At 44.7% G+C, this 23,609-nt stretch overlaps 1 protein-coding gene across 1 annotated transcript in view; it reads left to right on the top strand.

Moving 5' to 3' along the window:
* The window catches only part of LOC106567691 (uncharacterized), a 74,899-nt gene that overhangs the window by 20,134 nt on the left and 31,156 nt on the right, over window positions 1-23,609 (top strand). Inside the window, exons 4-8 of the mRNA XM_045693528.2 lie at window positions 8,752-12,181; window positions 12,300-12,344; window positions 13,561-13,676; window positions 17,796-17,955; window positions 18,504-18,643. Of these exons, the coding sequence (XP_045549484.2) occupies window positions 8,752-12,181; window positions 12,300-12,344; window positions 13,561-13,676; window positions 17,796-17,955; window positions 18,504-18,643 (3,891 nt within the window). The remainder of the gene's footprint in view (window positions 1-8,751; window positions 12,182-12,299; window positions 12,345-13,560; window positions 13,677-17,795; window positions 17,956-18,503; window positions 18,644-23,609) is intronic.

Below are 23,609 nucleotides of genomic sequence, written 5' to 3'. Positions count from 1 at the left end.
CTGGTAGTTAGGAGTACGGCAAACACCTTATTTCTTTGGTTCCTCAATATACATTTACCATATTACAATGTAGGCTATGTGTTACAGCACTACTTTTGGTGTCCCCCTCAGGAATTGCTTTTGAGAAAATTTCATGTAATTGTCCCCTCCAAAGTTGATATCAGATTTTCGCCCCTGCTCACATGCCTTTTGGCAAACACCAAACGTGTTTGTTTATTTTTCTCTTTAAGCAATGGCTTTTTTCTGGTCACTCTTCCGTAAAGCCCAGCTCTGTGGAGTGTATGGTTTAAAGTCCTATGGACAGATACTCAAATCTCCGCGGTGGAGTTTTGCAGCTCCTTCAGGGTTATCTTTGGTCTCTTTGTTGCCTCTCTGATTAATGCCCTCCTTGCCTGGTCTGTGAGTTTTGCCGGGCAGCCCTCTCTTGGCAGGTTTGTTGTGGTGCCATATTCTTTTCATTTTTTAATAATGGATTTAATGTTGCTCAGTGGGATGTTCAAAGTTTCTGATATTTTTTTATAACCCAACCCTGATCTGTACTTCTCCACAACTTTGTCCCTGACCTGTTTGGAGAGCTCCTTGGTCTTCATGGTGCAGCTTGCTTGGTGGTGCCCCTTGCTTAGTAGTGTTGCAGATTCTGGGGCCTTTCAGAACAGGTGTATGTATATATATGTATATATATATATATATATATGTGACAGATCATGTGACACTTACTGTAGATTACACACAGGTGGACATTATTTAACTAATTATGTGACTTCTGAAGGTAATTAGTTGCACCAGATCTTATTTAGGGGCTTCATAGCAAAGGGGGTGAATACATATGCACGCACCACTTTTCCGCTTGTTATTTTTTCACATTTCTTGAAACAAGTTTTTTTTTTTTTCACTTCACCAATTTGGACTATTTTGTGTATGTCCATTACATGAAATCCAAATAAAAATCAATTTAAATGACAGGTTGTAATGCAACAAAATAGGAAAAATGCCAAGGGGATGAATACTTTTGCAAGGCACTGTAATTGCCGGCATTTGGCACCCCCAAAAAATGAAAAGCCTATAAATAAAATTGTTGCTACCAAATTGACAGGGAGAAACACTGGTAGGCAGGCTATCAGTGCGTCACCAACCACTTTACAATGTGAGCTGGAGGCAGTATGCCTTTTGAAAATATACTTAATTGTTAGAAATCTGAATGTTTTACTTCATATTATGAGGCATGTCTTACCATGCTTGAAAATCCGACCATAGAAACGTTGATGCAGTTATTTTATATAGACTTCATAGGCAGCACGTGAGTTTCAAGTTTGGGCAATCCTACCATTTCTACCAATCTGCGTGCCAATTATTATTTTCATATGCACATTCTTGTGGAAGAGTTTCATTTCTCAAATCATTGTCACGTGGTTAATCATAAAAATCGTAATTAAAATGATACAAATATAAAAGTTGAAATTCAACTAATGAGAGAGCAGCAGCCTCTGCCATATGGACATATTGATGCACTGTGATAATTGCCGGCTAAATAGCCTAAATGAGCGCATGGAACTCTGAGATGCAGCCGCTGGCCTATAACTTCCATTGTTAACTAAGTAAAAATACATCAATCCTACAAATAAAAACACTAGAAAATATACTGATGAAAATTCAATCACATTCATCTCTCTACTCAGCCAGCCTGCCTACCTTTCGATCTGTCATGACTTGAGCTTTCGCAGGTGAAGTGCAACATTGTATCAAATCAACCAACTGGATCCAGCTGAAGCATCTCTAGCCAACTTGCAAGATTGTATCAACCAGCCTATTCCGAGCACTCAGAGTTCACCATGTCAGTGAGCTTGGGACAGACAGCTGTTTTTGAGCAAGGGGAAAGGTATTGTATGACTTGTCAACTGGATATATGGGATCATCAGATGATGATAGTTTGCTTTTTCACACCAAGGCTTGGTGATTATCGAGGGGGAGATTGTTGGAAAGATTTTTCAAATAGGCCTACTTTGAGGAACTATTAGGCTATCATTCACAAAAAACAGACTTCGTTGACTTACTGTGTGAATTGAAGAAAGAATTACTGAGAAGCTCAGCTTATTAGTGGTGGACATGGTGAGTTAAAACAGTCAGAAATCAAACATCCCCAAATTGGCACTTTCCTACATTTGTGCGCAGCAGGCCAGGTAGTCTACTTCAATGCGTGTTCAGGCGTGCATGCTCCCTCAGGCTTGTGGTCAATTTGCAGTCCCCAAATGATTTGTAATTATGTTCAGGCCCCGACCATCCACTCAAAGAAGAAAACGGCCGGTGACTGAATCTAGTTGTTGGCCCCTGCTCTAGGGCAATTCAGAAAGCTGATTGAGGACCTTATTACTGATACATGTGTTCGTTTTTCTGACCTTGTTTTTCTTTCTTTCTGCTTGCATTTTGTATTTATATTTTTATGTGTGTAAATGACAACTCGTAAATGATCGTTATGAAATAAACCAAAACTTGTTTCCTACTAGTGTAGCAGGTTGTGAACTCTCCAAACAACGTTTCCACTCCGAGAATAAAAACGGTAAATGAGTGTAGGCCTAATTAATAATACAATTAATTTACAGAAATGAATGTATCCAAATGACGGGGATTAACGGTACATTTACTACTGGTAACCTATGTAATGGGGAATTGATACAAAGAATCAATCAAAGGGCAAACAATATACACAATACATTTTTTATTTAACCTTTATTTACCTAGGCAAGTCAGTTAAGAAGAAATTCTTATTTTACAATGATGGCCTACCCCGGCAAAACCCTCCCCTAACCCGGACGACACTGGGCCAATTGTGCGCCGCCCTATGGGACTCCCGATCACGGCTGGTTGTGTGATACAGCCCGGGATCAAACCAGGGTCTGTAGTGACGCCTCTAGCACTGAGACGCAGTGCCTTAGACCGCTGCGCCACTCGGGAGCCCCAAATGAAACAATGAATGCGCAAGAAGGGCAGGAGACAGCTGAGCGCATGCATTTTGGAGAGAGAACGCTATAGGCTATCTTCGCCAATCACCCCTCCCCTTCTTCTTGTCTCAACATTTAAAATTATACTCAAGACACATTATCTTCACACATATTTGAGTTGCTTTTCACTGACAGCCGCAACTCAATAATCAGCTAGTCCTTTTGCCACACGCTGCCTATGAAAGACTTTCTCTCCTGTTCTGTTGGTTTTCATATACATTTTCTTTCGTTGTTCACAATCCTAGTCATATTAGCAACCCATCCTAGTTGTGGCATCTTTAGATTCACCCTCTTTCTACATTTCTAAAGACATTTTTATTTGTACCACTCACATCAGGTGCACTGTTTAGGATTGGTGTTTTCCCGCGAATTGCATTTTGGCAAATGTTTTAAAATAACATTTTATTGGCTGCTTCATTACAGGAGTTGCATGTTCTGTTAAGATGAATTACCATAATGTAAATGTGATTTCTGTCATTCTGAACACTGTGGGTGGACACCTTAATGGTTTACGCACCCAATGAATATGGATCCGGTATATTTCTCAAGTGGCCGGTAAATTTAAAATTTCCCGGTCACCCTGACACACACACACACACACACACAAACACACACACACACCTGGCCCCTAAGCTCGTTATCAAACACTATTAGGTATGCAAAACTATACCGCCAACCACTGCACTATTACATTTTCCACACAGTATGTGTGAAAGTGACGGCTTATCGCATATTGAACAAATCCAGGCATTAGGTGCCCATTGAAATGCATTAGCCTGTTGATTTCAATATGGATGGACAGCAAGGCAGATGGATGGTCTGAGATACTGTATCCTCCGCAGATGGTGTGTAATGGGAGACAGTGAGACACAGAGGCCCTGCGGTCCACAGGCAGTTCTGTTCGGTTCTGCCCCCTGTTATGGAATAGAGGTGAAAGCAGTAGTCTGACTCTGACAGTAAGGAATAAGCAGAAAGACACCATGACCTCTGCAGAAGAGAAGGAGTGTGGGAAATGGAGTGAAGAAGAGAAGGAGTGTGGGAAGTGGAGTGAAGAAGAGAAGGAGTGTGGGAAGTGGAGTGAAGAAGAGAAGGAGTGTGGGAAGTGGAGTGAAGAAAAGAAGGAGTGTGGGAAGTGGAGTGAAGAAGAGAAGGAGTGTGCGCAGGGAGCTGGGAGAGAGTGAGGGAAAAATCACAGAGGAATACGAGAGTCATGTTAAGAAAATACATTTGAAATAACAAACAAACTGTGGAGTCAGGACATTTGGCTTCCTGGGTGAGACCCACTTGATTAGGATACTCCCTAGATGATCTGTAGATGCTCACTATCAACTAAACTATCAGTTTCATTTCTTAATATCATTTGCAACTCTATTGATGTCAATAAATACATTCACAACTATCTTCGTAAGTTACCCCAGTGGCTCTAGTTTCTGCATGTGCAGCTGATAAACTGATGTAGAGGTCTGCACAGGACTGATTTCTTCATACTGCCTGCCCGCTGTCAATATTACTAGGCTATATCAGCCAATAGGCTAGACTTAGTTTGAAGAGAGCAGACACTTGTACTTTCTTTTGAGCTACGTTTTGCATATAGCCTACATTTTAGGAGCGGGATGATTTTCTGACTGAGACAAAAATGGGTGATCAATATGTATTTCAAGGCAATGTAGTAAACTATAGCCTAATCATATCTAGGAATTTCATTTCCTTAAAAAGATAAGTGCACCGCCCAACCATAGCCTAGAACAGGGATCATCAACTAGATTCAGCCGCGGGCCAATTTCTTTTCTTGAGCAGATGATCACGGGTCCGAAACATATTTACAAATCATTTGTAGACTGCAAATTGACCGCAAGAAGCCCAAACAGATATAATATTTGACTAAAACATAATCATTTCAAACCTTGCTTACATTTAGATATGATCGTGTGTCTCTCTAATATGTGTGGAAAAACTTGAACAGATTTCCCAAATTAAAATCTCTTGGAGCTATTTCCTGGTGTTTTTACAGTTTTTTTCCTATGTAATATTTTTTGTTGTTGATCAGAATACTTGGGGGGCCAAATAAAACCACCTGCGGGCCAAATTTGGGCCTCGAGTTGGGAAACCCTGGCCTATAGCCTACTCTATTTCATTGATACCTCATACGTATTCTTGCACGCCCAACTAGGAGAGGAGAGGTAGGCTACGGAACTTGAAGCAGCAATAAGGATGAGAGCGTACACTTGCACTTTCTCTTGAGCTACATTTTGCATATAGCTTTAGGCTTGGGCGGTATCCAGATTGTCATACCTTTATACCGACCTTGTGCCATACAAGGATATTCGGTAATACCGGCACTGAACACAAGGGGCGCTATTTTCAAACCCCACTGAGCCTTTTTAATCCGAAGGTTATCAATACTAAATAGTACATGTAAAGTCCCATAGAAAATGCTAACTAAATGCTAGCAAGTGCATTGCGAACTTTTTATACAGTCTCTGACCTAAAGTATTTGCAGGACAGACATCCCAGCTCTTAAAGTTATACAAGTAACTAAAAAATGCTACTCACAGTTTGCTGCACGCACCGAACAAATATTAGACGGACCGTCCCTGCATCCCCATAGAAGGGTCAGGGAAGCAGGAGAGGAGGAAGAGAAAAAGAAAGAGGTGTGTAGAATGAGAGAGGGACGAGATAGACCGGCAGAATTGTCATTGAAGGTGTAGCTGCTTTTCACTCACTGGGTGAAGAAGTAGGCCAAACAACAATTATATTCATAGCACAGCAATTAACAACAGGAGAGTGGAGTAGCCACTCAGACGGCTGGGGCTGACGCTGGGGAACCAAATGAAATGAAAATAAATGAAATGGAGTATGTCGAGTTTTGTCCTGCAGGGATGTAAGAAGGGAACTGTAACATCAAGGTTTGCAGAGGAGGGAAACATCTGAGTGCAACAAGGAAATAAAGAACGCCATTTGATTAAATACGGGATTGGAAAGCACTGTCTGGGCCAATAGTTATCAAACACCAGTGGATTCTCCTCATCGCACATACGCAATGTCCATGAGCTAGAAATAGAATGAGAGATGAAAGGGAGAGAGTGGGAGCGAGCGAGAGGGAAAGAGAGAGAGAGGAAGAGACATTGTTTTTCTCGGAGGGGGAGCTGCTGTTTGAGATAAGCCACCGGCCGATAACTAAAGACAGACCACAGCAGACCAGAGAACCCACAGTGTACACAAAGGACGCACACACCAAAGGACATGCAGCATTGAGTCCACAGACAGCATACCAGACATTCACACCACAGTCCATACACCATTGAATCCACAGACACGACACACCATGAAGGACACTCATGTATACTTGTGCCATGAAGGCATGTTAACCTTATCTAGCTGCTACTGAATGTCATTCCAACATTCCTACAAAGTATGCCATATTTGTGAGCTGAAAATCACTGACACTGAGGGGGAAACATTTCATTGCAATGTTTCAAACTCATTCTGGCAACTATGCTATGCTATACATGTTGTCGATGCTGACTTTTGATTGAATATGAATGTTTTGTGTCACCTCACGACTCAAAACACAAGAGCAGTTAACTTCTGAAAGTTGAGCATGACTTTGAAAGTCTTGTTACCGTAGGAGATTAACTAGTAGCTTATTTTAGAGCACAAATCTTACAGGGCTACATTCTTTGACAATGGTTTCTTGTGATTCCGCCAGTTCTGTCATTGAGTCATGGTAATATGTAGGCTGGGTGTGTGTTCAGGAAGCCAGAGAGAGTAGGATAATTGTCCAGTGCAGGCTAGGGTGCCTGGTTATTGTGTGGGTGGGTGGGTGGGTGGGGGAGTCTGGCTCTAGCTAAGCCCTCCTGGCAGCCAGTCAGTTACTGGTGCTAAGTCAGGGTGGGGAGGCTATGCATGGAAACACAGGAATCTTGATCCTTTGACACTAGAGCGTGCTTACGTGCTCACACACACACGCTGTCGTCAGACTGATTCATACAGCACAGCATGTAGAGGGGAAATGTTTGTAATGATTCGTCCCTGTGCGTCCGAGATGCTGGCAGGGCAGGAAGAGCATCACTGGTTGGAATGGTTTCAGCCATTTGGCTGGGGAGCAGGAAGTGTGAGCATGGCTCATTTGCACGAATGAGCCAGCCTGGTTTCCCTTCTCGATCACTGATTAGCCCTTCGATATCCCTCTGCACTCTACAGACCACAGATCCATTTCAATGTGAAGTCGCACAGTCATTGGAAAACGTGTTGCAGTCTAGTGGCTTGAGCGGTTCACGCCCTTTAACAAGTGTGACAACTGTCATTTTCCAAAAGGAAAAGTAAATGTACATGGTAGAATTTTACATGTAATTTAGTGCTGGTCAAATAAAGACAGTGTCATGTTTTTGGCCCAAAGTATCCACTCCTCCCATGCCACACAACTCATCCTACACACCGTGACTTAATACAACGTCTAGGAGAGTAATCTATCTGGGCTCCTGTCTATGATGCGTCAAACAAAGCCACAGTTTGTACACGGTGTCCCGTGGGGAGCTGTCACGATACACTGCTGCCCCTGGGGCCTTGGAGTCTGAAAGCTGACAGCCATCAAGACAACGCTACAGACAAACAATCAGCTACTCATCAATGTACTGTATTTATAGTCCTCTTGGGAATCCAATCAGACCTTGTTGTTGTTATACCAAAGGCTTTTTATTGAGCTGGAGAAGAACTGATAGTGAAGAATAGAGCTACACGGAAATATCCATAAATAATTATCTATAAATAATAAGATATTTATTCGAACTCGCTGCAATGGGATTTCTTATTTTCATTCTGTAGAAGGACCCACTGAAGTGCTTTATTGTGACAAGATCTTTGTGGCCATAAGCCTCATTCATTTTTTTTGTTTTGTTGCGGGGGTAACATCATGAGAACATGACTCAAATCAACCAAAATCACCTCATGACTCAGGCTGACTCATCCATTAAGTTGAACTCTAAAACGTAATACCAGCGTGCTGTTTTTGTTGACATTGATTATATAGTTAATCTCAGATACATTTTGTATTATCCAAGCCACTGTCACTCCTTATGAGATGACTAGTTTACTTTGTGGGGGATACCTGCATCCGTCTCCCCAGTAGTATTCTTCTCTCACACCAACACAGGCAGCAATCAATTAAAAAACAACAAAGCCAAGCGCTAATGTTATTGTATCAGTTGAACACCATCTGGGCGAGTTGGGGTTGGGGTGAGGACCAGCTGTGAGCTACTTTGTGCTAAAGAGGCTGGGGAGGTCATTGTAAAGGCTGTAATTATTTGATGTGTGTTTCCAGGCAGGGAAGCTAATTGAAAACACTGAGCACAATTGTGTTTGGAAGGTAAAAGCCTTGAAAAATGCCTTTTCCCCCTGAACACCATTATTATCTTTTTTGAAGCATTGTACTATTTGATTTCTCATCAAGCCCTTTGAAGGATTAAGATGGGGGAGGTGAAGGGAACAGAAACGGTGCTGGTTGTAGGTGTGTGAAAGCTGGTAGATCTATGCATTGCCCTGGGGCATGCTATATCTTTGTCCAGTAGCTGCCGATTAATATTTGATGAGGATGTTCTTGAACTGCTGTATGAGTGGCTGCTTTTTACACAACACTGCTTATATGCATGAATCACCCAACCCCCCCCCCCCTCTCCTCACCCAAAGCAGCACTGGGTGATATGTGTGTCCTTGTCAGTATTGTTATGCACCTTGTCTCTCTGTGCATTATTAATAGAGCCTTAGAGGAGACGCAGACGGAAGGCCACAGGGAAGGATGCGGAGAGGGCGAAGCAGCGGCAGACAGCGGCCCGTTGCGCGAAGGTGAGGCGGAGGTGGATGAGCGTCAGCGGCGGCTGGCCCTGGCCTGTCCGCCTGTGGTGACGTACGGGACGTACCGTGGCCAGAGAGACAGACGCAGGATGATGCACCAGGTGCAGGTGGACTTCCCCATCTCAGAGGGGGATGAGGCCCTGCATGGGAGGGGTTCAACCTCAGGGCGGGAGGGCAGCCCCTTGGGTGGGGTGACACCCTCCGCTTTAGAACTCACCATTTCAAAGCGGAGTGACATTCAGACCATATCGACCAATCAGATTAGCGCTCCAACCTCAGAGACCAATGAGAGAGGGGCTTGGACTTCCGAAACAGACTCTGCTGTTTTGGGTCCAACTGGACTTGGCTCTAGTCACATTCCACTAACAACGCAGACAGCAGAAAGGGCTGGGAGTCAAAGCACCTTCCCTTTACACAGGGAGGCAGGCCTGCCTACTGTAGGAGCTCAGTTCAAGGACTTTCTCTCTGGGGCTGGCTCAGTCACAGTCCCCCCTCCCGCACCCACAGAGGACTTTGTTGATGCCAGGACTAGTACAGCAGGCAGTGAGACCCACAGTGGGGAGCAGAGCCCCCGGGATAGAATCACTCATGCGGAGATGGCCAGCGAGGATACACACAGGGACACAGACAGGGACAGAGACACAGGGCTGAGTGAGCAGACAGAAACCTTATCTACACACTGTGTCCAGACTGGGTCACCTTCATTAGCTGCTGCGTGGCTCAGCGAGCCGCCAGGCACCGAGGGGACTGCGCAGCACACTCATCTGCCTGCTGCTGTTTCCGATGTCGATGGAGGCCAGCTGGCTCCGCATCCCATTTCACCGTCCGCCTCGCTTGCATCAGCGGACGAAAGCCAGGGACCCATGCCAGCAACTAGGCACTCCGATTCTGGGGATGTACTGGATTCAGGCACTGGTGCTGGACTGCACGGATTTGAGTCAGGGGAGGAGGGGGACGTTGGTCCTTCAGACGATCTGTTTGACGAGGCCCTTCATTTGGAGTCTAAAATGATGGTGGATAACATTCTGAGGAATGCTCTAGCGGCCCTAGAGAGAATAGAATCCTCTGAGTTGGAGGGGGACGAAGCGCTCCAGAAGGCCAGTGAGGAGATTTACCTGGTCCTACCCGCAGGACGAGAGGAGGAGAGCATGGAGCAGTCCTTCGAGAAGGATAAGCTCCTGGAGGTAAGGCCTTCAGTGAGAGATGATGACAAACACCCCTCAGTCTTCCCAGCAGAACAGACCCTCTTGTTGAACCCTAACCCTCTGGCGGAGGGCCCCAGGTCTACCCCCTCCTCGGGGTACGAGTCTATCGCAGGCTCGGACACTGACATCAGGAGCAGCCCTGGGCCGGCCTGTGAGAGCAGTGCACCCACCATCTGTGTCTCAGACCACAGGCAGGGAGAACACTGTGCCGAGGGGGCCCCAGGCACCAGTCACCAGTTACAGGTCAAAGGTCAACAGCTAAGGGATGCTAATGCTAATGAGCATCCACAAGGGGAAGAGGATTCCCAGCCAAACGATGCTATCACGTCTGAATACAGTGGCAATAAGCACCAGGGAGATGTGTTGCCTCGCTTGAGCGGTGGAGTGTCCCACGAGAAACCAGGTATCCATGGCGATGGTGGGGATATTATTAAAATAACGAGAGCGAGTAATGAGTATGAGTCTGTCTCAGGGAAAACAAATGAAAACAAAGATCAGGTGCTCGGCACTTCAGGGGACAATGGTTGTAACGAGGTGCTAGGCGTTAAAGAAACACAGGTAGGAGACAGAGTAGTCCACGTAGCCAAAGATGATATCGAAAGCAATAGACATAGTCCTAAACAAGATGGTGAGGCTCAATATGGTCCTGTTTCTGTGTCCAATAACTCTGAAAGTCCCAATAAGCTCAACAGCACTCTGAATGACAATACTTCCTTCAGAAACCAAACAGCATTTCCTGAGACTGATCTGTTTAGGAAAGGTTCCAAACCTGAAGCTAAGGGCAATTCTGAGACAGACCTTATGTCAGTCAGACCAAAACACGCCCAAAACTCACTACAACCATCTCAAGTCAGACATGCTAAAGGGCTGAGGCCTATTGCCTGTATAACTCTTCATGATGAAGGCCAAGAAAGCGGTCCTGAAATAACACTGAATGTTCCTCAGACTGAGACCAATGGGCCGAATGGCACTATGGTCAGTGGGGATCAAGGCTTTGCCCTGGTTGAGACTTACTTAGCCTCTGTAGTCTCAGAGGGCTCTGACTCTGGAGGTGAGGAGGATGGGGCCAGCAGCAGACCCACAGGCACCATCTGCATGGACCCTTCTTCCTCAAGGAGACTCCCCAAGGACCTGAGCACCTCAGAGGGCCTTGTGTCTAATTCAGCCCCTGGCTCCGGTAACGAGGACATGCCACAGAGGAGCTCGGTTAGAGCGTATCGCTGCGATGTCTCTCCACAGCAGCAGAGTCAGGACTCAGAGACACCAGGATACAGTGGTGCAGGTTCAGCAGCTGCAGCTATGGCAGGGTTTCACCAGGACCTGAGCAGCAGGCTAGCTGGGCTCCATGCTACAGGGGCTACGGGAGGCCGGAGAGCCCCAGCCCTGGAACCTCTCCTCCCCCTCCTCCCAGTCCCCCAGCTTGCCTTCCACGACATGGAGGCGAGCGGTTTCTCCATTATCGATGAGGAAGAGGAGACTGATGCCGTGTTTGTCAATGATACAGGCCCCATGCTGAGCCCCACGGCGCGGCGGGCCAAGGCCTACCCCTTCTCTCTGTCGCCCATCATGGAGGAAGACAGTCTCCGCGGCGAGGAAGCGGTGGAGGGGGGCCTGTCACGGGATGACAGGGGACTCATGGTGCCACCAGCCACAGAGGAGCTGAGGAGTCTGAGCGGAGGTGTGGGGATGGAGCAGCTGGCCTCGTCCTCCTCTCTGTCCATCCTGTCCCTGCTGCAGTCGGTCAGCGAGCGCCTGCAGTCCAGTGGCTACTCCGACACGGATGCAGACTCAGAGGAGCCCTCCACCCCTCCTCTACGGCGGCCCCTATGGGACTTCTTTAACAGGGGCCAGGCGGAGGGTGAGGAGGGGGATGGCCAGGGAATGGATGGAGACCAAAGTAGCAAGCAGGAGGGCCCAGGCTCTCTGACACTTCCTACTGATCCATTCACTATGGGACCTCGAGAAGAGGGTCCAACGGAGGACGTGAACAATCTGCCCACCCAAAAGCCTGCAGATTCGCCCATGAATCAGTACTTGAAATCAGCGCAGCCAGTGTTGCCAGAGCCTGATGATGACAAACTCATTCCGTGCCTCCGTGATAACAAGTGTCCATCCACAGCAACCGACATGGTAGGTTCAACAGCAACTGACATTTCTATTCAACAATGTTATATGAAAAGCTCATTATGCAGCCTGACATTAAGAAGTAATATATGCTAATATTTGACTCCTGTTTATATCATTTTAGGGGGAAAATTGGAGTTGTGGAAAGGTCATCCCAAGGCCTACTCTGGTGAGTTTCCATCTTTTACATGACTAGTACTTTCTCACTGTCACGCTCATTTCTGATCGCATCTTAATGACTGTCTTATTGTTTGAGGCAGTCTGCCTCCTAATCACTGTGCTGAATAGATTGGAGATGCCAGACGGCCTTTGAGCTGGACAGAACATTTCTCTTCCATTAGCTAATGATACCTCAGGCTATAGAAAGTAGGGCAGCAGCTCTTCTTTTTTTTAACTTTAATCTCTTCCTAAGGCCTGTCATAAATGGAAATGAGATCTCAATTATGCAACTGCCTATTCATTGCTGTAAAACGCTATCCCATCTACTGATGAGGGCTGTAGTTTCTCAGGATCTGTACAAAAGGAGTGAGGATCTCGTCTATAGCACTCTAATGACAAGTAAAAACCACCTGCAATGCCAGTCTGCATTCCTGTGGTCTAGCAATGTATATGTGGATTGTTTCATCCAAATAAAACAAATCAGGAATGGGTTTTCTCCACAAAACAACTTGTATGCAGTTTTACATAGATTATGACGTTTATAGGCTCACAACACAGGCAGTGAACGAAGCACTGGGTGCCAAGGATTTGGTCTGCATTGTTGTTTCACACAATCACTAATGGAATTGCCTTGCAACCACACAACCAAGCTTTTCTGTTCTGTTATCCGTGGTGAGAAAGTATTTGTTTTTAAGGATGAAACAAAGGGAGCAAACTATCAAGACTTGGAATGAAGCAGTATTAAGCAGGCAGGGTCTTGTAGGCTGGTGCGATTAACGGATGAAGAAACACAGCGTGTTAATTCTAGAAGAGGCACTGTTTTATAATGACTGCTTGGGGTAGCTCGTGGGCTGGTTGGAGGATTAAGGGCCCCCCTCCTCTCTCCCTGTTCCACATCAGAACTAAGTCTAGTGGTCTCAGGCGTAGTCACTCAGCACCGGGCTCCATTCTGGAAACCCTTCCCCTCAAGCTTTTGAAACCTTACTGTGTTGACACACACCCAGCTTATCATGAAAACAACACCAAACTGCCACAGTTCAGTTGTCACTCAAATATGATGAAACTTTGAAAAAGCACGACTTTTGTTTCCCCTGTATTGAGTCAGTAAGTCAAACTCTGTTTAAAGATCATTTGCGGAGGTTGACTGTCAGACTGCGTCTATTTTACAATATAGCCCACATGTTGCTCTCTACATTTTCCGAATGACTTCCTCTCTGTTTCTTCAGATGAACATCTATGATGGTGTGACATTCTCTGGAGAGAGGCGGACGATCCACACAGACCAGGAGGATTCTGGGATGGTGTTTCCACAGGGTGCCTCTGTGCGAGTCTTGGGAGGATGGTAAGAGGACCTTTAGAGCAAGTGGACTTGTTTTAAGGTTGCTCACTCCTAAAACAGGAAGGATGCTCTTTATGAAGTTGTATATACATCTTTGAATGACCAAAAGTCTAGGCTTCGAGAAGTGTTTCTGTCGGATCAAGGCCTAGAGTTTGGTGAAGCAGGTAGTTGAAAATCTGTCAAACTTGTATAAGTCCCCTGTAAAATAGCCCACCTGGTTCAGAAGGAGCCAGCACTTCTTTAGCATCATTCTCTGCTTTGGACTAATACCCCTGTCTCATCCATTCCCTGCCTGACTCATGCACTCTCACTGAAAAATAGCCTTATTATTACTGAACATGAGGCTTAGGAAGTGTAGCTTATGTCAAATCAGAACATTTAGTTTAAATCGTGATTGATTCCTCTGAGCCCCCATATGTTCCTTCCCACTGTGTGTGGGGGGGGGGGGGGGTAATCTCCTGGGCTGGTGGTGACAGATGGTGATTGGCTAATTTATCGCTTTTCGCTCCCATTGATAGACCTGTCTGTTGATGAATCTGTCCTCGCAAGACCTTCTTTTAATGTGATACGTGTTCCAACATCATGCCACAAGCCAATCACATTGTGAGGCGGTACTGTTAATCATAAGGGTTGCGTAATAAGCCACACAAACACTGCCGTCACTGAACTGGTGCGGTCGTGCGCCGATGCTAAATTTAATATAGGAAAAACACTGTACATCAATGTACTATCAGCTCCATATCATCTTACTACTGCAGTTGGAAAAAGACGGTGCTTCCATTTATATTTCATGATGGAAAAGCTAAAAAGCATTCCTGTACGGTGCCTTCGGAAAGTATTCAGACCCCTTGACTTTTTCCACATTTTGTTACGTTACAGCCTTATTTTAAAATTGATTAAATTGCTTTTTCCCCTCATCAATCTACACATAATACCCCATAATGACTAAGCAAAAACAGGTTTTTAGAAATTTTTGCAAATGTATTACCAATAAAAAACAGAAATATTACATTTGCATAAGTATTCAGACCCTTTACTCAGTACTTTGTTGAAGCACCTTTGGCAGTGATTACAGCATTGAGTCTTCTTGGGTATGACACTACAATCTTGGCACACCTGTATTTGGGGAGTTTCTCCCATTCTTTTTTGCAGATCCTTTCAAACACTGTCAGGTTGGATGGGCAGCGTCGCTGCACAGCTATTTTCAGGTCTCTCCAGAGATGTTAGATTGGGTTCAAGTCCTGGCTCTGGCTGGGCCACTCAAGGACATTCAGAGACTTGTCCCGAAGCCACTCCTGCGCTGTCTTGGCTGTGTGCTTAGGGTCGTTGTCTTGTTGGAAGGTGAACCTTCGCCCCCAGTCTGAGGTCTTGAGCGCTCTGGTGCAGATTTTCATCAAGTATCTCTCTGTACTTTGTTCCGTTCATCTTTCCCTCGATCCTGACTAGTCTTCCAGTTCCTGCTGTTGAAAAACATCCCCACAGCGTGATGCTGTCTCCACCATGCTTCACCGTAGAGATGGTGCCAGGTTTCCTCCAGACGTGGCATTCAGGCCAAAGAGTTCAATCTTGGTTTCATCAGTCCAGAGAATCTTGTTTCTCATGGTCTGAGAGTCTTTAGGTGCCTTTTGGCAAACTCCAAGCGGGCTGTCATGTGCCTTTTACGGAGGAGCGGCTTCCGTCTGGCCACTCTACCATAAAGGCCTGATTGGTGGAGTGCTGCAGAGATGGTTGTCCTTCTGGAAGTTTCTCCCATCTCCACAGAAGAACTCTAGAGCTCTGTCAGAGTAACCATCGAGTTCTAGGTCACCTCCCGGACCAAGGCCCTTCTCCCCTGATTGCTCAGCTTGGCCGGGCTGCCAGCTCTAGGAAGATCCTCGGTGGTTCCCAACTTCTTTCATTTAAGAATGATGGAGGCCACTGTGTTCTTGGGGACCTTCAATTCTGCAGAAATGTTTTGGTACCCTTCCCTAGATCAGTGCCTCGGCACAATCCTGTCTCAGAGCTCTACGGACAATTCCTTCAACCTCATGGCTTGGTTTTGCTCTGACATGCACTGTCAACTGTGGAACCTTATATAGATATGTGTGTGCTTTTCCAAATCATATCCAATCAATTTAATTTACCACAGTTGAACTCCAATCAAGTTGTAGAAACATTTCAAATATGATCAATGGAAACAGGATGCACCTGAGCTCAATTTCGAGTCTCATAGGAAAGGGTCTGAGTACTTATTTAAGTAAGGTATTTCTGTTTATACATTTTAATACATTTGCAAAAAAAAAAAAAAGGTTTTCACTTTGTCTTTATGGGGTATTGTGTGTAGATTGCTGAGGATTTTTTTTTATTTAATCCATTTTAGAATAAGGCTGAAACGTAACTAAATGTGGAAAAAGTAAATGGGTCTGAATACTTTCCGAAGGCACTGTATACTAGCAATACGTTTAGTTGTTAATATTCATATCATGCCGCACTAGGTTTAACTAATGCACATGACAGTATGTCTCTGTGCCTCTCTGCCAGAGGCAGAGCAGGTTTACATCCAGAGAAGCCTGGTAGATGTGTGCTATGCTGTAAGACTGCTCTCATATTTAATGGGTGCCGAACCAGAAACCTTCAGTCTTGCGAACATGTTCTGCCGCCGTGTGCTTTTTGTCAAACGACTCACGCAAAGGCAGGCTCACTCGACTCTGCACGCCATCACTAGTGAAAGTTTGCTGCCTTACGCAACATCTCATTCTTAATGGATGGGCCCACCTTCCATTTGTGTACTAGTACGTTGGCTCGGCCCCCCTTTCCCTAGTCCTGTTGTATTATTTACACCAAACCGTCATTCCCGAACATAAAGTGGGAAAGGCAAAGCAGCTTTCAGACCATGTGACTGGGAGCTCTCTCCCCTGTCCACAAGAGCGGTGGAGAGAAAGAAAGCGAGTCACGTTGTTGTGCTTGTGTGTGTTCTCCCCCATCCACTTCTCAGGTTAACCAACCAACTGGCGTTCCATTGTTCCCTCTACGGTCCACAGAGGAAGTCATGTGTACCACCGCTTTGTTCTTCCCCAACTAGTTTTGATTTGCCGTACAAGAGCTACTTTACAGGTTGACTTATTCAAGTTCAACAGATTTTCAACTACCTGACTCAGCAAACTCCTAGTGGTTCTGGACACCCAGATTGTTGGTCATTCAAAGTTTTGAATTCAGTTCAAGTTCATCAGTGAAGGCGTGAGCCACAAATGGTTTCTCCTGCATGCTAGTTATGAGGGATTTGACTTTCTCATGAGATGCTTCCTCCCTCCTTGGGCTTCAACCCAGCAGCCTATCCTATCAGGAGCTATTGATCTCTGTCTCTCATGGTGGATGTGTAATCAGTGAAAGCAGCCTAAGCCTTTTGGGAGAACCCTGTCTGTCTGAGTCAATATAGACAGATTCCTACAGCTTCAAAGCCGTTCCTGACCATCCACATAGATTATTTATGGAAGGAGACCATGATTAACATGGGAAAAAGTCCCTGAAAATACTTGTTTATGGGCTACTGGCGACACAAACACACACAAACACACAATAGTGTTGTTTACACTGCACACATCACACCGCTGTGTTATTTTCAGAATCCACAATATTTGTTGACTTGGCAAGTTTAACCCCAGATAAAAGGCAGTGTTCTGGTCAAGTCTCAGCAGGGATATTGAACTATTGAAGGACTCTGCTTGGTTTCCCCATGCCCCCTACTGTGAGCTGTGGGCCTGTCGTTCAGGGGCATGAGTAAGCAGCTTTTAATATTTCAACAGAAGAAAAAAAACATTTGTGATTGCCAGATTGATTTCCATTACTGTCAGCCCAGTGCTGTATCCTTCTCTTCGACGTGTAACTTTAATCACCAGCTGTTGTTGTGTTGGGTGTGTGTCTGTACTGGTACGGTGTGAATTCTAGGTCCTGTCACCAAGGTTTCCATGGCAATGCCCCTGCTCTGTTTGTGTGTGCTCTGTGTGGTCAGTTGGTGGCTGGCATCTCTTTTTGTGCTTAGTGGGTGAGAGAGAATGAGAGTGTGAGTGCGTGTGTGTGTGTGAGGGAGAGAGAGAGTGAGATTGAAGTGGGTGCTCACACAGTGTGTGTGTGTGTGTGTCGTAGCTGGCTGCTGTACCTGGAACCGGGGTTCCAGGGCCCCTGGGTGCTACTGGAGGAAGGGGAGACGGTACTGAGCCACCAACCAGGCCAGCAACATGCCAGCCAGGGGATAAAGAACAAGCCCACCAGCATCACCATCGGTTCCATCAGAAGACTAGTAAAGGTGGGTATATTTATTACCATTAAATTACAGTATCAAGTGCCATTAGTGATTTCCCTCCAACTATTGGGAGACAATGGTTCCATTATTTACACCTCCCAGTAGCCTCCGGCCACAGTCAATCATAAATTGTATTAATTAATCCTCTCCATCTAAATGGCATGGCTTGAATATGATTTTCTGTAGTTTTCAACTAACCTGTCACTGTTACAAATAGAAGAGAGGCGTAAAGTGAACAGTGTAGCCAAGCTGTCGTCTCAAAGGATACAACGGGGGGAAGTGCCGAAAAGCACAGAGCTGGAAGGACACTGAAGATCTGGTAGAGGGCCAGGGTCTCTCTATCCCTCCTTCTTTCATTCTCTCCTCTACTTCTCTGACTTTCTCTCTCTCTCTCTCTCTCTCTCACACACTCTCTTTCGTCCTCTCTATCTTCCCCTCTCTCAGCCTTAGGCATTATAGTGGGGCCTGATAGAGTAGGATTGATAGAGCGGTGTGTGGAGGAATGTCTCCACATGTTGAGGGAATGCTGTTGTGTCTCTCTCACCGTTCAGGATGACGGCACTCCAGAAATTCATCTGCTTCCGGACGGAGCGCCAGGAGGAGCCACGGAGCATCTCCACTCGAAAGCGGACATCTTGGGAACACATGGCGGACCTATCCACCTGTCAAACCTGACTGTCAAGTCTGGCTGGTGAGGAGCCCTATCCTATTCCTAGCCTGTTAGTGGTATCTGTAACTGTGTAGCTGAACTCACTGCCATTGTGTGAGAGAGAGAGCTTCAGTAGCTACAGGCTATATAGACTCAAATAGGAAGCGCCATCATTGCTAAAACAACAGGGGAACTGACTCATTGAGAAGACGTGTCCTTGCCAACCGGCGTCTATATTGTTTCTACTGAATTTGGGTGGAATGTTCTCTGCTGGGTCATTGAGCTGCAGCTGTTAGCATGCACCTGTTAGGAAAGTCAATTTCCTGCTCAAAGTGTTTGTAAAGCACAAACATTGGGTATTACAGGAATGTTTAAGAGAATAGGGTACTAATATACAAGTAGAAGTGACGCCCTGTCCAGTTCAGGAATGAACACTTCGAAATGAAGTTTTCGCACGACCCACTTCAGGGTGGAGGTAGTGGGGTAGCCTAGTTATTGAGGTAATTCCTCAATAAAGACTCTGTAAAACTTCACAAACACACCCGCATTTACGGTAGAAGAAAGGCACATTTAGGATCGGAATATCACTGCCGTAGTATGATGCCGCAGCCTCTGATCATTCTGACTGATTGATGAACCAACAACAGCAAACATTAAATGTTTTGGAAGCATGCCAGGATTTACTCCAGGTCATTAGCCGTTTTTACAAGATCATACGCCTTTGTCAACATTGTCTGGCGTCCATTAAAATAGTTATATATTGTTCAACTACCACCTACTGCACGGTCTGCATTGAAGCAGATTGAAATATTTCAAGGTGAAGGCATCTTGGTTGTTCCATAGTAACAGATTTTCAATACAATATTTTTCCTCTCACAGAGAAGATAAAGTGATTTCTATTGTAGTGGAGATTAGTGACACTGACTGTATGACTTTTGGACAAAGTATTGTTGTTTCTTTTAATCATGTTATTTTATATTTTAAATATATCACAGTCACCAACAACAACAACAAAACACACACAATCACCAACAACAGCATAACACAATACAACATATACACAAAGCACACAAAAAATGACAACACGAGGCACAATCTCTGCGCAGCCGTCACTGCAACCCACAAAAGACAACAAAGATAGCCGGCAGAGCTCCCGAGGAAATGTACTGTATACAGTGCATTCGGAAAGTATTCAGACCCCTTGACTTTTTCCACATTTTGTTACGTTGCAGCCTTATTCTGAAATGCAGTAAATATTTTTTCCCACTCATCAATCTACACACAATACCCCATAATGACAAAGCAAAAACAGGTTTTTATATATTTTTGCAAATGTATTACACATAAATAACTGAAATATCACTTTTTTTCACAGAAATATACATTTGCATAATTATTCAGACCCTTTACTCAGTACTTTGTTGAAGCACCTTTGGCAGCGATTACCGCCTTGAGTCTTCTTGGATATGACGTTACAATCTTGGCACACCTGTTTTTGGGGAGTTTCTCCCATCTCTGCAGATCCTCTCAAGCTCTCTAAGGGTGGATGGGGACCTTCGCTGCACAGCTATTTTCAGGTCTCTCCAGATATGTTAGATCGGGTTCAAGTCCGGGCTCTGGCTTGGCCACTCAAGGACATTCAGAGACTTGTCCTGCAGCCACTCCTGCATTGTCTTGGCTGTGTGCTGTCATGACGTGACTATCATTAATGTGATGACTGTTTCATCAAATCAATTAACTATGTTTAGTTATTACGTGATTAAATTAATAATGTAACAATTAACTAATTAGCAATCTTGGGGCACCAAGGAAAAAGTTATTTAAACGAGTTACTATCTCCCAACTTAAACTCAAAAAATATAAATATCTCTTACATCAATAACAGTCAATTATTAATTATTATTACCTCATATCAGTCTCATACTGACGTCGTTGACCTCATAAATCTGCACGAACCCTAGTCTAAATGATGATTCAGCGATACACAAATTGGCTTAATTATTTATTTACTAACTAACTAAATAATCACACAGAAATACATAAACACACACAGGTTGAATTGATTACTAACATAATGCAATGAAAAGTCCCTAGTGGACTAACCCGATATGACTGCTTGTTACACGATGGAAAGGGTGGGGAAAGAAATAGCGGGAGAGACAGAGAGGGACCCACCGTACATACAGTTGGAAAACTATACTCATGGGAATGTGAATACTTTGCACATGAACGACCGCTCATTCGAAAATAATTGCAATGTATATATTTACGCTTGTATGTCTTTGTCGTTTCTCTCTGTTAAAATCGCCCGGTCCGTCTATGGGGAGTCGTTCGACAGAAGTCTCTGGTTTGTCCAACAGTGGTCGAAATGTCCTTTATAGTTGTAATAGGCTACTTTGTCTCGGAGTGTTCGTTAGATTCGATCCTTCACATGTACCACACGGTGGTGAGAGGAAAATGTTCTTCCCCTCTTGTCTTCGTTAGACTGGATCCTTCAAATATTACCCATGCAGTGGTCTGTGGTAGAGTTTACTAGACTAAAGACTGAATGTTCCGATGTAGTCTTTATCTTCTTCACTCGAGAGTTTCAGAGTCTTACCGTTTTCTGGTCTGGTAGTTTTAAACCATTTCAATATGTGGATGATTCTCACGTTCTCTGGTCTCAATGGTTCATTATTCAGGGTACAGCTAGGACCACTTTACACACTTGCAGCAACCCGGCTTGTTTTGTTCTCTAGAGATTTTTTTCTTCACTTGTGTTGAGAGTTTCTAACCATTTCGTAACATTCAGCTCATGCTGTCGGTCACGCTGGTCTGTTGTAAATTTCATTAGGAGTCCTTTATAAGAACTCTGGAAAAGGGGGCGTTCCATCCTTTTGGCATAATGTCTATGCTCACGTGGGCGTGGTTACTGACTGGGTAAAACTTTGAATGACATCAATTATCTAATTTAGAAGGCTAGAATCATATTGCTATCTTTTCGTTTCATATTTAATCATATAAGTTTCACAACATTTAGATATAAATCTGATAACTGGGATGTATACATTTGTAGAGTTACCATTATCTTGCTATACCATCTTTAATGACATCACAAAACAACAAATGATATGACATGATTATTGTTTGGATCCTCACCAACCATTTCCCACATTCTTTATGTTAGAAACATTGTTTCATTATCCACGTTTGGATGTTGGAGTTTTGGCTGCAGATTCTCTCTCTACACACATCAGATTCCTTTGTGCAATACTGCAGGTCCAGAGAGAGAAAGTCTACAACCGGTCATTAAAGTCATAAAACCGCCCCTCCCCCCCCCCTTCTCCTCTCTGGTGGGAGAGAGGGGGGGCTCTCTTTGATCCTCACCCAGGAGGGAAAGTCATGACAGTGCTTAGGGTCGTTGTCCTGTTGGAAGGTGAACTTTCACCCCTGTCTGAGGTCCTGAGTGCTCTGGAGCAGGTTTTCATCAAGGATCTCTCTGTACTTTGCTCCGTTCATCTTTCCCTCGATCCTAACTAGTCTCCCAGTCCCTGCTGCTGAAAAAGATCCCCACAGCATGATGCTGCCACCACCATGCTTCATTGTAGGGATGGTATTGGCAAGGTGATGAGCGGTGCCTGGTTTCCTCCAGAAGTGACTGTCAGAGTGACCATCAGGCTCTTGGTCACCTCCCTGACCAAGGCTCATCTCCCCCGATTGCTCAGTTTGGCCAGGCGGCCTGCTCTAGGAAGAGTCTTGGTGGTTCCAAACTAATTCCATTTAAGAATGATGGGGCCCACTGTGTTATTGGGGACCTTCAATGCTGCATAAATGTTTTGGTACTGTTCCCCAGATCTGTGCCTTGACACAATCCTGTCTCGGCTTGGTTTTTGCTTATATAGATCCTAATATAGACAAGTGTGTGCCTTTCCAAATCATGTCCAATCAATTGAATTTACCACAGGTGAACTCCAATCAAGATGTAGAAACATCTCAAGGATGATCAATGGAAATAGGATGCACCTGAGCTAAATTTTGAGGATCATAGCAAAGGGACTGAAAACTAATGTAAATAAGCTATTTCTGTTTTTATTTTTAATACATTTGCAAAAATATCAAAAAACTTTTTTTTTGCTTTGTCATTATGGGGTATTGTGTGTAGATTGATGAGGGGAAAACATTTTTTCATCAATTTTAGAACAAGGCTGCAACATAACAAAATGTAGAAAAGGTGAAGGGGTCTGAATACTTTCCGAATGCACTGTATATACAGTGTGAGAGTTCTCAATGTACACTGAGTATACCAAACATTAGGAACACCTTCCTAATATTGAATTGCAACCCCCCTTTTGCCCTCAGAACATCCTCAATTTGTCAGGGTCATGGACTCTACAAGATGTCAAAAGCGTTCCACAGGGATGCTGGCCATGTTCACTCCAATGCTTCCCACAGTTGTGTGAAGTTGGCTGGATGTCCTTGGGTGGTGGACCATTCTTGATACACATGGGAAACTGTTGAACGTAAAAAACCCAGTAGCAGTGCTGTTCTTGACACAAACCGGTGCGCCTGGCACCTACTACCTTACCCCATTCAAAGGCACTTAAATCTTTTGTCTTGCCCATTCACCCTCTGAATGGCTCACATACACAATTCATGTCTCAGTTGTCTCAAGGCTTAAAAATCCTTCTTTAACCTGTCTCCTCCCCTTCATCAACACTGATTGAAGTGAATTTAACAAGTGACATCAATAAGGGATCATAGCTTTCACCTGGATTCACCTGGTCAGTCTATGTCATGGAAAGAGCATGTGTTCTTAATGTTTTGTATACTCATTGTATATCCCAATTATTGGTGTTTGATCATGCATTCATACAGTTCATGCATAAAACAATGAACTTAGAAGCCTCCATAAATGCGGTGCCACATAAATCAGTGGAGGCTGGTGACTTGGAAAATTGAGGAGGATGGGAGACACGTTATAGATGCGGACTGCATGGAGACAACAAGCCGTGTTTAAAAAACCATCGGA

This window comes from Salmo salar, chromosome 13, assembly GCF_965601325.2.
Source record: "Salmo salar chromosome 13, fSalSal1, whole genome shotgun sequence".
Taxonomy (NCBI): Eukaryota; Metazoa; Chordata; class Actinopteri; order Salmoniformes; family Salmonidae; genus Salmo; species Salmo salar.
The sequence above is the reverse complement of the archived record's forward strand: the minus strand, read 5'-3'. Positions and strand labels throughout refer to the sequence as shown.